At 43.9% G+C, this 12,665-nt stretch overlaps 3 protein-coding genes across 3 annotated transcripts; all 3 read left to right on the top strand.

Moving 5' to 3' along the window:
• The first annotated feature begins 1,394 nt into the window (after positions 1-1,394).
• LOC145963962 (uncharacterized) lies at positions 1,395-3,086 on the top strand. Its single transcript, XM_083086324.1, has one exon. The coding sequence runs from the start codon at positions 1,395-1,397 to the stop codon at positions 3,084-3,086; it is 1,692 nt and encodes a 563-aa protein (XP_082942450.1).
• Positions 3,087-3,835: 749 nt separating this feature from the next.
• On the top strand, positions 3,836-5,083 carry LOC145963961 (uncharacterized). The gene has a single exon (XM_083086323.1). It carries the CDS (start codon positions 3,836-3,838, stop codon positions 5,081-5,083), a length of 1,248 nt encoding a protein of 415 aa, XP_082942449.1.
• Positions 5,084-8,279: 3,196 nt separating this feature from the next.
• LOC145963696 (uncharacterized) lies at positions 8,280-8,975 on the top strand. The gene has a single exon (XM_083085823.1). The coding sequence runs from the start codon at positions 8,280-8,282 to the stop codon at positions 8,973-8,975; it is 696 nt and encodes a 231-aa protein (XP_082941949.1).
• Positions 8,976-12,665: the final 3,690 nt, after the last annotated feature.

Genomic DNA, 12,665 nt, shown 5'->3' with positions numbered 1-12,665 from the left:
TTGTAGTAATCGCGACTAAGCGTGAGTGAAACAAAATCTCGCACCATCGCTGCGTCACGCGGATTCCATTGTCGCTTGATAAATCTCTCGCTCTCTCGCACTCTTGGCCCCACGTGCGGCTCACGTGCCGCGGCCCTGCTCGTTCCGTCGTGTTTACGGACGAGCGTCATCATACCGGTGTTGCGCTCTTAAGCGCTCAGCACCCCGCGTAGCAAGTACGCGTCGCGGTGCCCTACGATTTAGTGATATTGTGAATCACGTGCAGTTCTGGGAACTCAGTGAGACCACCAGACAATCATGTCAGACGAAGTGCGTCAATTCCTTGTTGATCAGGCTAATGCTACTGCCTTGATTAAGCGAGTCCTAGTCAATTTTAAGAAGCTCCCCAAGGCAAATGTAACGCTTCCCAGGACGAAGGGTCGACTCTTGGATCTGAAGGATCTCTGGAACAAGATCCAACAGCTGCATAATCGACTGTCTTTTGGCGACAGCAGAAGATAGGAAAGTCATCCCCTACTTCATCAACGATGACTTCTATGAGGCCGAGGAAGCCTACAACGACGCTGCCGATTAACTTCACGAAACGATGAGTAAAATCTGTAAAGTAGAATCCTCGTCTTGTAACAATAGTACAGACTCTTCTTTTCGCGAAGCACATAGCGGCCCTGCGCTTCAGCTGCCGCGTATCTCCTTACCTAAATTTTCCGGTAATTATTTAGAATGGGAGAATTTTCGTAACACGTTCGAATCGCTCGTCGCTAATAACGATGCGCTTACAAATACTCAGAAATTTTATTTGAAATCTAGTGTCGGAGACGCTGCGTTACTAATCGCTAATCTAAAGATTTCCGACGCTAATTATGATTCTGCGTGGCAGTTGTTACTGGACGAATATGATGATAAGCAGGCGCTAATACACGCTCATATTCATTCTTTTGTTAGTCTTCCGTCAATGAAAAGTGAAAATGTTATCGAACTAAAGAAGTTGCGCGATACATTGTCTGCATCATTAGCCGCTCTGACAAACCTCGGACGTTCGGTTAATCAATAGGATGACATTCTCATTTATATTATCTCCCAAAAGTTTAGTCAGCGCACGAGAAACGAATGGAATTTAAAGCGTAGCGCTTTGTCTTCTGATCTTCCTTCCTATAAGGAGTTAATGAATCCGAATTAATGAGTTTATGAATCTCTTAATGAGTTTATGAATCCGAATCCGAGGATTGACAGACCTTTCCTATTCGCCCAGCAACACGATAAATTCACGTAACAACAAATCTAAATCGTCTGTAAATAGTGTATCAGTGGTCAAATGCGTGAACTGCACCGGGAATCATAATTTAACAAAATGTGAAGACTTTCTCTCCAAGTCAATCGCGCAGCGCAACACGATTATGAAACAAAATAAGCTCTGCTTCAATTGTTTGCGATCGGGACATTTCACGTTGAAATGTAAAACCAAGGCTAGATGCACACACTGTGGTCGCGCTCATCACTCGACATTGCATGCTGTCAATAGCGAAACTCCAAAGGAGCCCGTTTTGCAAGCACCTGCGACAGCGGTCGTAGCGCAATCGCAAGCGAATGATTCGGCTGCTGCGAACGATGCAGCCGTTGCGAGCGTGCAAACCGTACAGACGCGACTCTCGTCTACGCCGAATGTTTTACTTGCTACCGCATGGGTCGACCTTCACACGTCGGAGGGTCGTCGTTTCAAAGTGCGAGCTTTACTGGATCAGAGATCCACGTTCAGTTTCATTTCAGAGTCCTTGTGTCAGATAATGAAAACGAAACGACATCGCGCCGATCTCCAAATCCGCTGTTTCGGAGAAAAATATACTGGTATCGCGAAGTCGAGAGTTCTTATAAGCTTATCGCCGTGTTCAAAAGACGCGCCGATATTTCCGTTAACCGCGTATGTGTATCAGAGAATTACTTCTTACGCAGCTTCGCAAATTCAGCCGATCGATTCGTGGTCGCATCTCCGAGACTTGTCGCTTGCGGATCCCAATCCGGCAAGTAATCATCCGATTTATTTACTGATCGGAGCTGATCTCTATGGTTCATTATTGTTAGGTGACCTTCGCCAAGGTCCTATCGGTACACCCACCGCACAGAGCATCGCGCTCGGGTGGATCTTATCTAGTCCGACGGGCGCCGCCCGACTCACGAACGAGTGCGCATCGGTCTTACATTGCGTATCGGACGCAGACGCAGACACGAATTTATTATTGCAAAAGTTTTGGGAAGACGAGGAAATCTTCCAAAAGCTTCCTTTGACTGACGAAGAAAAGCAGTGTGAGGAGCATTTCTCGTCGACTCACTCTCGCTTACCTCAGGGTAGATACGTCGTTCGTTTACCCTTCAAGCAAAGTCCTCCAATAAAAATCGGAGAATCGTTACCTATCGCTCTATTCTTTCACAATCGTACAGAAAGGAGATTGCAACAACGCTCGGATATTTGTGTTCAGTACCACGAATTTTTACGCGAGTATCAATCGCTCGGTCATATGAAGCTCGTTGACGAAACGGAAGAAACAACGGTCATTCCCGTGTATATTCCACATCACGCTGTTTTGCGCGAATCGAGCAGCACTACCAAGTTACGAGTGGTCTTTAATGCTTCGTGCAAAACCCGCGACGGAACCTCTTTAAACGACCATCTGTTAGTCGGACCGAAACTGCAGACTGACCTTGCCGCGATAATAATGCGTTGGCGTCAATGGTGCTACGTGTATACTGCCGATATCGCAAAAATGTTTCGCCAAATTTTAGTCGATCCACTTGATACGGATTTTCAAAGAATTTTGTGGCGTCCCGCCAAGGATTCGGCGATCCAGCACTTCCGTCTTCTTACGGTCACTTACGGTCTCGCCTCCGCGCCTTATCTTGCTATGCGCGTTCTAAAACAACTCGCTATGGACGACGGCCCCTCATTTCCGAAAGCTGCCGCGATTATCGGAAACTCGCTATATGTCGACGATATGCTCTTCGGAGATGATGATATTAAAGAACTGCGGGAGGCGCGGAATCAACTAATCGACCTAATGCAGAAGCGGCTTTCAGCTTCGCAAATGGGCAGCTAACTCGTCAGAACTTTTGAAAGATATTCCGGTCGGTCAACACGAGCTAATTGATCATTTTCTTACGAAAGACGACACTCTTAAGGTACTGGGCCTGTCGTAGATGCCCAAGGAAGATTTCTTCCGTTTTGTAATCTGTTCAGCAAAGCCAACGTTAACGACTAAGCGTTCAATTCTATCGTTTATCGCGAAACTTTATGACCCACTCGGATGGGCTGCTCCGACTGTTATTACAGCAAAGATTCTATTACAAGAACTCTGGTTAGTCAAGAGCGATTGGGACGACCCGGTCCCGCCAGAGTTAAATCAACGTTGGATTGATTATTATACGAGTTTAACACAATTAGGTAACGTCCGGATCCCTCGATGGACCGGACGACATAAAGAGAATTTAGACGTCGAAGTGCATGGATTCGCGGACGCGTCAAATCGCGCCTATGCCGCGGTAATATACCTGCGAGTTCTTCACTCTCTCGATAGTTTTCAAGTTAGCTTACTCGTGGCAAAAACGAAGGTCACACCTCTTAAAACAGTGAGCATCCCGCGACTCGAGCTTAAAGCTGTCGTACTCCTTTGTCGACTACTTAAATGGACGCTAAGCTCGTTAAATTTCTCTCAAGCTCCGCTCTACGGGTGGACTGATTCTACGATCACGTTAGTACGGCTCAAACAACATCCTTCCAAATGGAGCACTTATGTGGCCCATCGCGTGTCGGAAGTGCAGACCTCATTACCCACGATTCGTTGGAATCATGTCGCTTCGAAGCACAATCCCGCTGATTGTGCCTCTCGCGGTCTATCCGCGACTGACCTTGTGTCTCTGGTGGTCAGGTCCGCCATGGTTACAGAAAGCTTCTGCCTCTTGGCCGAATCACGAATCCGTGCCTTTGCTTGATTCGTTTCAGAGTTCTCAGATGTTGGGAGAAGCTCGCAAATCAGCGGTTCATCACGTTGAACGCACAACCGAGTGGGAACTCTTTAACGACTATTCGAGCTGGACTAAGTTAGTTAGGATCACCGCTTACGTCCGCCGATTCGCCGAGAATTTACGGCGAAAGAGACTCTCTCAACAACTTATTCTCTCTGTCTTAGAAGCCACGCAGCTCCGCGATGCGGCCAACTTTTGGTTTCGTTTAGTCCAACAATCCCTTTTCTCGGAGGAATTGAGAGCATTGGACAGGGGATCGCCTATTCCCCGTTCAAGTTCGCTGCGGGCTTTAAATCCTTTCCGCGGAGATGATAAATTACTCCGCCTTGGCGGGCGGTTGAGAAATGGTACTATTTGTTATTCGGAGCAACATCCGATTATACTGCCTAAGCATCGCGTATCAGAACTACTCGTAGATCAAACGCACAAAGCCACGTTTCATGGTGGCACACAGCTAACATTACGTACCTTGCGACAACGTTATTGGATTTTAGGAGCTCGTAGTTTGGTCAAAACACGTATTCGACAATGTGTAATTTGCGCGCGTCACGCGACTGCTTCTCCGATTCAAATTATGGGAGATCTTCCTCCCCCTCGTGTTACGCAATCTCCTCCATTCTCGCATACTGGAGTAGATTATGCCGGACCTTTCAGCATTACACCCTACGTAGGCCGCGGTCAGAAAACCACGAAGCGTTACGTCGCCTTATTTATCTGCCTCTCCACGAAAGCTATCCATTTAGAGGGCGTGGACGATTATTCCACTGCGGCGTTTTTCGCTGCCTTTCAACGCTTTGCAAGCCGTCGTGGCTTACCGTCGCACATGTATAGCGACAATGGCACCAATTTTCACGGTGCAGATCGCGAACTTCAGAAAAGCTTTGCCACCTTACAATCAGACCCTTCCGTGGCCGACAAGTTAGCGAATGATGGTGTGAAATGGCATTTCATACCTGCTGCGGCGCCTCATTTCGAAGGCCTCTGGGAGGCGGGTGTTAAAAGCTTTAAACACCATTTTAGACGAATAGTGGGATCCCGCACGCTCTCGAGGGCTGAATTTGCTACTGTGTAAAATCGAAGCGTGCTTAAACTCGCGTCCGATTACGGCTCTCAGCGACGATCCGAGCGATTTCTCGAGCCTAACACCGGGTCATTTTCTTGGAGAAGCCTTCATTTGCGCACAGTACAATTGGACACGTTGCAATTGCACACCGTGCTATTAGACACATAAGATTGCACACCGTTCGATTGGACACGTTACATTTGCCCACCGTTCAATTGGACACAGTTCTTTTGCGCACAGTTCTTTTGCGCACAGTTCTTTTGCGCACATTACTTTTGCCCACATTACTTTTGCGCACATTACTTTTGCCCACATTACTTTTGCCCACAGTTTTATAAACCCATGTGGAATCCCAGTTTGCGTTCCAAAGTACACGCACAGCTGCAATACCCGCCCCCCGCCCCCCCGTTGCAAACCCATGTGGAACCTCCCTTCGCATGGAAAAGTATATGTGCGCAATTGAACTGTGGGCAAAAGTAATGTGCGCAAAAGTAATGTGGGCAAAAGTAATGTGCGCAAAAGGACTGTGGGCAAAAGAACTGTGCGCAAAAGAACTGTGCGCAAAAGAACTGTGTCCAATTGAACGGTGGGCAAATGTAACGTGTCCAATCGAACGATGCGCAAAAGAACTGTGCGCAATAGAATTGTCCAATTGAACAGTGGGCAAATGTAACGTGTCCAATCGAACGGTGCGCAATCTTATCTGTCTAATAGCACGGTGTGCAATTGCAAAGTGTCCAATTGTACTGTGCGCCAATGAGCCACTCCCATTTTCTTGTTGGTCGACCGATTAACTCAGTCCCGGAGGAATCAGTAATTGATATCGACCCGACTCGTTTATCGCGTTGGCAACTCGTGCGAGCGATGCAGGAGCAGATCTGGCGCTCTTGGTCCAAGGATTATTTGCATTCGCTACAACCGCGTCATAAATGGCCTACTCCCCAGTCAGAGGTTCAAGTTAATGAATTGATTCTACTTAAGAATCCGTTGCTTCCGCCCTCCAAGTGGGAACTTGCTCGCGTACAAGAAATACACCCAGGGACCGACGGTTCACGTTCGAGTGGTCACGCTTCGCACCGCTCGCTCAGTATAAGAGGCCAATAACTCAGATTGCCCGTGCCTTTCGATCGCGACGAATCGAATAGCTTAAAGACTAAATAATGTAAGATAAGTTCTTTGTTATTGTAAGTTAGCAAATAAGTTTATTGTATGTAACCAGTCCTGGACCGTTTTGTTATGTTTCGTATCCGTTCCGCATACGAGGCGGGCGGTATGTTAAGGAAATAAGCGAACACGCGGTCCCGGTCATGAAGAAGATTCAAAATATAGATATTTACACAAGCATTCCGTTACCGTGAGTTCACCGCGAAGGTTCGAGAAATTTACCTCATTTGGTTAACATGATCGCGTGAATCGCTGATTGGCAGCCCTTTGTCGTTCGATCGATTTGGCCAATAATATCGCGAGCGTGTCGGCAGCTCGATCCGGAGCTCGCCTCGCGGAACCGTCGTTGCCGCAGTGCGAGAAGGAATCGCGAGAGAAGCGTACGTAGTGAAAATTTAGCGCGACGTAGTCCAGAGACTAGTTTTGCAAAATAAAGTGTGCAGACGAGAACCGAGTCCAGTCTAATTAATAAAACGCTATCAGTTCCACTTTCCTGGCGACATCACCTCTAGCGAAAATCCTCCAAAATAGCTACAGTGTTCGTGCGAGATTCGAAGGCGCGCGGACACCCGGAGTGCCGCAGAACCCTCGCCTTCCCGGGGCGAGGGTATGCGTAAATGCATTTCCTCATATAAAAAAAAAAGAAAAAAAAGGTATTCTCGCATAACCAATTGTGCATATGATTGATACAATTTTCAAAATTAAATAAATGTAATAATATTTGTGGTTTCATATACAAAGAATTTTCGCATAATGTGAGTTTTACAATTTTTGATTGATGCAAAATATGCATTTTGATCGTTAGGTCTCCAATCCTTAATAGGCAGTCGATTGTAGAAAACAGTCAATGTCTGCTTGCTTTTGCATCAACAAATTCCACGTTAAAAAAGGCAACACTATTTGATTGCTTCGATTATCGCCGAGAATCAGCTCCACGTACGATACAGCTCCAACGCTTATTTCAATATCCAAATACTTATACGACGTCAGGGTTAGAGCGTATCTTCTACCAAGTATACGAATCGCACAATGAGGCTGAATGCTATAAAAATATAAATAATTAGACCACAATATTAAAAAATTAATAAAAAAGAAATTTTTTTAAGTAATCGAATCTTACGTGACGCACTTGCTTCTTACACGGTGGAGTTTCGCCGTTTCGAATCGGAACGTAAAAGTTCATGTTGATTTCTTCAGCCGTGAACCTTTCACACGCGCGATTGATGCAATACTGATCGTATTAGAATTATTATTAATTCAATAGTATCGCAAATTGCGATTTAGAGGGGATTATTGCTGACGCAACATTTTAATTTCCTCTAAAATTTTGTCGCGCCGATGTACGGCTGCGGTGACATCATCCCCAGAACAAAGATTTAGCTGAATATAAAAATTTTCAAGCGCCGATGTACGGCTGCTCCCGATGCAATCACGTTAGATTTTTCAAATGTACGTGACAAAACGCGAAATTATCAAGGTTAAATTGCACACGCTATTCCGGGGAATTTTTTAAGATGAAATCATTCTAGAATGTTCGATGATAAAACAATGTATGAGACGGTATATAAAGCATGATAAAGAGGCACACCCCGCCAGTATTTTCGCTAAAGTACATCAGGACAGTCATTGGAAAGCGCTTTTCGCAAGTCTGTTACAATATGGAGGAACAAAGTTTGCGAGAGCAATCCACTTTGGTGAATTCGCTGGAAGACTACATTGTGTGGGAGCAACGATGCGATACGTATATTGAGTCGTTGGAAGAGCAAAGTCGAATCAAACGACCGCGATTATCGATCGGAAATCGACAATCGTTGATTGCTCGAATCGCGCGCCTCAAGGGTTTGAAAAATTCTTTACGCGGACGTTTCGTACACGCGGGTGCCGGATGTAGCGCGCATCAAAATGGCTTGTGTGGCGCGAAATTGATACGGTGTTCGAGAGTCGCGTATTGACTGGTGCGGTGATAAACTATAATCACATCGAACCTCGCCAATTTCTCGAGGACGCCAAAGACATTGTGTTAGAACATGTGAAGAACATTATGATAAAACATTATAATGTGAAAGTGAACACTATATTTAACGGTGAATTCGTGACCGGAGATAAACGTGCCAACAAAAGTATCAATACGAGAAACTATGAACTCTTTCGCACATCCGATTTACGCGAGTGGTACGAACGGTGCGTCATCGAGCCCACCCTAGCGTCGCTGGAAGAGTTTCAGGAACGCGACAACGGGTGGGCACTGTCGCGAATATTAAATTTGACTGTAAATATAAATAAGTATAATCCTATGCGCGCGGGATGTCACATTAAATTGCCACGGGAGGTTATGATGAAAAGAGCGGTGATTAACGTGCAATCAAAAGACAATGCGTGTTTCGCGTGGGCAGTGGTCGCCGCCCTATACCCCGCCGAAAGGAATGCGGAACGGGAATCCTCATATCCGCATTACGCGACAGTGCTGAATCTCCAGGACATTGAGTTTCCAGTGACTGTGAATCAGATTAAGAAATTTGAACTTGTTAACGACGTTTCGATCAATGTGTACAGCATTGAAAACGAAGGCATTATTCCGATACGTCTTACGGAGCAAAAGCGGGATAAGCACGTCAACTTGTTGTACGTGGAAGATGGCAACAACGTTAGACATTTCGCGTGGATCAGGAATTTATCCCGGCTCGTGAGCTCGCAACTGAGCAAACAAAAGAATCAAAAATATATCTGCGACCGGTAAGTTTAATTTATATAATTCAAATAATTATAAGATATATAACAAATTGTTCAAATCTTAATTAAAAAATTTTTTTCTTTTACAGATGCCTGCATTATTTTAGTTCAGACGACAAGTTGCAGTCGCATACGGTCGACTGTGGAAAGATGAACGATTGCGCTGTCCGATTGCCGAGCGATAAGGACAAGTGGCTTGAGTTTAACAACTTTAATCGGAAGGAGCGGCTTCCATTCGTCGTATACGCTGACCTGGAATGCGTTCTGGCCAAGACGGAAGAAGAGAAGAACGCGTACCAACATCACCAAGTATTTAGTATAGCCTATTATGTACATTGTTCGTACGACGAATCATTATCGGCGTACCATTCGCGTCGCAGTGCCGATTGTATAGCATGATTCGTCGAAGACCTTAAAAATATAGCACTGCGTGTAAAACATATCTTAACAACTAATGTCCCCATGGTAGATTTGACGTCCCAAGAGTGGGAAAAATTCCATAGCGCCACTCAATGTCATATATGTGAAAAACCATTCGCGGAAGACGATACACGCGTACGCGATCATTGCCATCTAACCGAACGGTACAGAGGTCCCGCGCATTCAAATTGTAATTTAAATTATAAAGAATCTTTTTGCATTCCGATAGTTTTTCATAATTTATTCGATTACGATTCACACTTTATTATCGAGGAAATAGCCACACCGTTCGAAGGGAAAATCGAGTTACTTCCAATAACAAAAGAGAAATATATTTCGTTTACTAAAAATGTTGATCTTAAGGAAGAAAAATCGAAAAATCAAGTAAAATTACGCTTTATCGATTCATTCAAATTTCTCGCATCGAGTCTCGACAAATTGGCATTATTTTTGGATAAAGATACTCAAAATTTTAAAATCAGAATTTCAAAATTTATCAACCGAAAATTTCAATTTATTAACACGGAAAGGCGTATTTCCGTACGAATACATTGATTCCGTTGACAAGTTGCAAAATACATGTTTACCACCGCGCGAATCATTTTACAGTTCCTTGACCGGCGAAACTGTATCCGAGACCGATTATGCACATGCCGAGAACATCTGGACGCTATTCTCCATCCGGACGCTAGGCGAATATAGCGATTTGTACCTCAAAATCGATGTCTTGTTATTAGCCGATATTTTCGAAAACTTTCGCGATAAATGTATCGAAAATTACGGACTCGACCCCGCGTATTACTATACTCTCCCCGGATACATGTGGGATGCCATGTTGAAGCATACGAAAATTACGTTTGAGTTGCTTACCAACATCGACATGGTTATGTTCATCGAACGTGGTATACGCGGCGGTCTGAGTCAATGTTCCAACAGATACGCTTGTGCTAATAACACATACATGGAGTCGTACGATCCATCGAAACCATCATCGTACTTGATGTACTTTGATGTAAATAACTTGTATGGATGGGCAATGTGTCAGCCGTTGCCCTATGCCGATTTTCGATGGGTCGACGACGTGTCCAATTTTGACGTATCATCGATCGCGCTAGATTTGCCTATAGGCTATATCCTCGAAGTCGATCTCGAGTACCCGCAACTTCACGATGCGCACACTGACCTACCGTTTTGCCCGACACGCAACAAACCACCTGGCAAGCGAGAGCTCAAGCTGCTCGCAACGTTATACGATAAGAAGCGTTACGATACACTACCGCAACCTGCAGCAGTGTACGCGTCACGGTCTTCGTATAACAAAAATACATTGAATTTTACAGTTTTCGCAATCTACCTGGCTTCAAAATTACATAGAACTAAATACACATTTCAGAACATTGGCTAAAAATGATTTCGAAAAAAATTTATACAAATTAATGAACAATGCGGTATTTGGCAAAACGATGGAAAATGTGCGGAATCGTGTAGATGTTAGGCTCATAACGAACTGGGACGGGCGGTACGGCGCAGAGGCAATGATCGCAAAGCTAAATTTCCACAGCAGAAGCGTCTTTTCTGAAAATTTAATAGCTGTGGAATTGCGAAATCTCGAGGTGAAATTCTACAAACCAATCTACGTGGGTATGTGCATACTCGACATATCCAAGACGTGTTTGTACGAGTTTCATCACGAGTATATGGCGCCAATGTATCGCGACAAAGGTAAAGTCATGTACACCGACACCGACAGTCTCATATATCACATTGAGTGCGAAGACGTATATGAGAATATGAAGCGCGACGTCAACAGATTCGACACGAGCGATTATGCGGTGGACAATGCGTACGATATACCGCTTGTAAATAAAAAGGTACCGGGTCTAATGAAGGACGAAAACAACGGTGCCATAATGACCGAATTTGTCGGGCTCAGAGCAAAGATGTACGCGTTACGAATCGATGGGAAAAAGGATACGAAGAAGGTTAAAGGCGTCAAGAGCAACGTTGTCGCGAGAACGATAACGTTTGACGATTATACGCGGTGTTTGAAAGAAGAAATTGAAATGACGCGTCAGCAGTCGTGTATACGATCGAAACTACACCAAGTATACACGATCCGCGAGATGAAAATTGTTCTGAGTCCATACGACGATAAGCGGTATATCGTACCCGAAACCACCGATACGTTACTGTAGGGATTATAGGATACCTTTGTAAATAAATGTATATTTTGTTTATTATTATTGTATATATTTTGTACATAACCATGTATATATTTTTATATTTTATACATTATATATTTTATATTTTATATTTTTTTATATTTTATATATTTTAATAAAAAATATATTTTAATTTTAATAATAAATATATTTTAATTTTAAATGTTTACAATTTTATATATTTTATACACATATTTTATATATATTTTATATATTTTAATAAATGTTTACAATACATTATTTTTATGTATCCAAGAGTTGTGTGATTTATCCATTCCCAACCATTTTACGCATACGTCATCACCCTTTTCCCACAAAATTTTTTCCACGAGATATACGTCGGGATTAGCGACGCGTTGTAGTTCGTATTCGTAGAATCCTCCAGCGACAAGATTTCCACGCGAATCTTCGAGTATGAATGTCGCAGGATTAGTTTTCTGCACTTCGACAATCTTAAAAACTTCGATCGTCCAATTAAGTGTGAAACCTTTTTCAAAGATGGTCTTGTATTTACTCACGCGTACCGAATAGCCTACTTTAAATTTTGTCGGAGCCGCAATTTTGACGTTGCTATACACCGTATTTAAAAGTTTTTCGGCGATCGCCGGAGTGACGTCGACAGGTCTTATACCGATGGTGCGATGTTTTCGCGTATTGTACTTTGCAACGAGTCGAGATAGCTGGTCGATCCATTTGTAATTTCCATTGAACGTAAACATTTTCCACATATTGTTTTTTAAAGTACGATTGAATCGTTCCACGACCAAACTTTCATAACGGAATATGTCGAGTAATGATTAATGTGTTTCTTCATGAGTTTCTGCACACTCGCGTTGTAAAATTCTTTTCCTCTGTCGGTTTGAAAATTTTTCGGACACCTTTTATCGTCTCCAATAATCTTTGCGATCGTTTCGGACATTTCGTTTCCGCTCTTACTCTTGAGCGATACGGCCCACGCATACTTGCTCAACACATCGATAACTGTGAGTATGTATTTATGACCCTTGTTGAGTCGAGAGTACGAACGCATGTCGACCACGTCCGCCTGCCACAGA

Source organism: Camponotus vicinus, unplaced genomic scaffold (assembly GCF_025532165.1).
Source record: "Camponotus vicinus isolate PSW18456_S1 unplaced genomic scaffold, iyCamVici1.0 SCAF_13, whole genome shotgun sequence".
Classification (NCBI taxonomy): domain Eukaryota; kingdom Metazoa; phylum Arthropoda; class Insecta; order Hymenoptera; family Formicidae; genus Camponotus; species Camponotus vicinus.
Note: the sequence above shows the minus strand (reverse complement) of the source record. Positions and strands in the feature narration are given on the sequence as shown.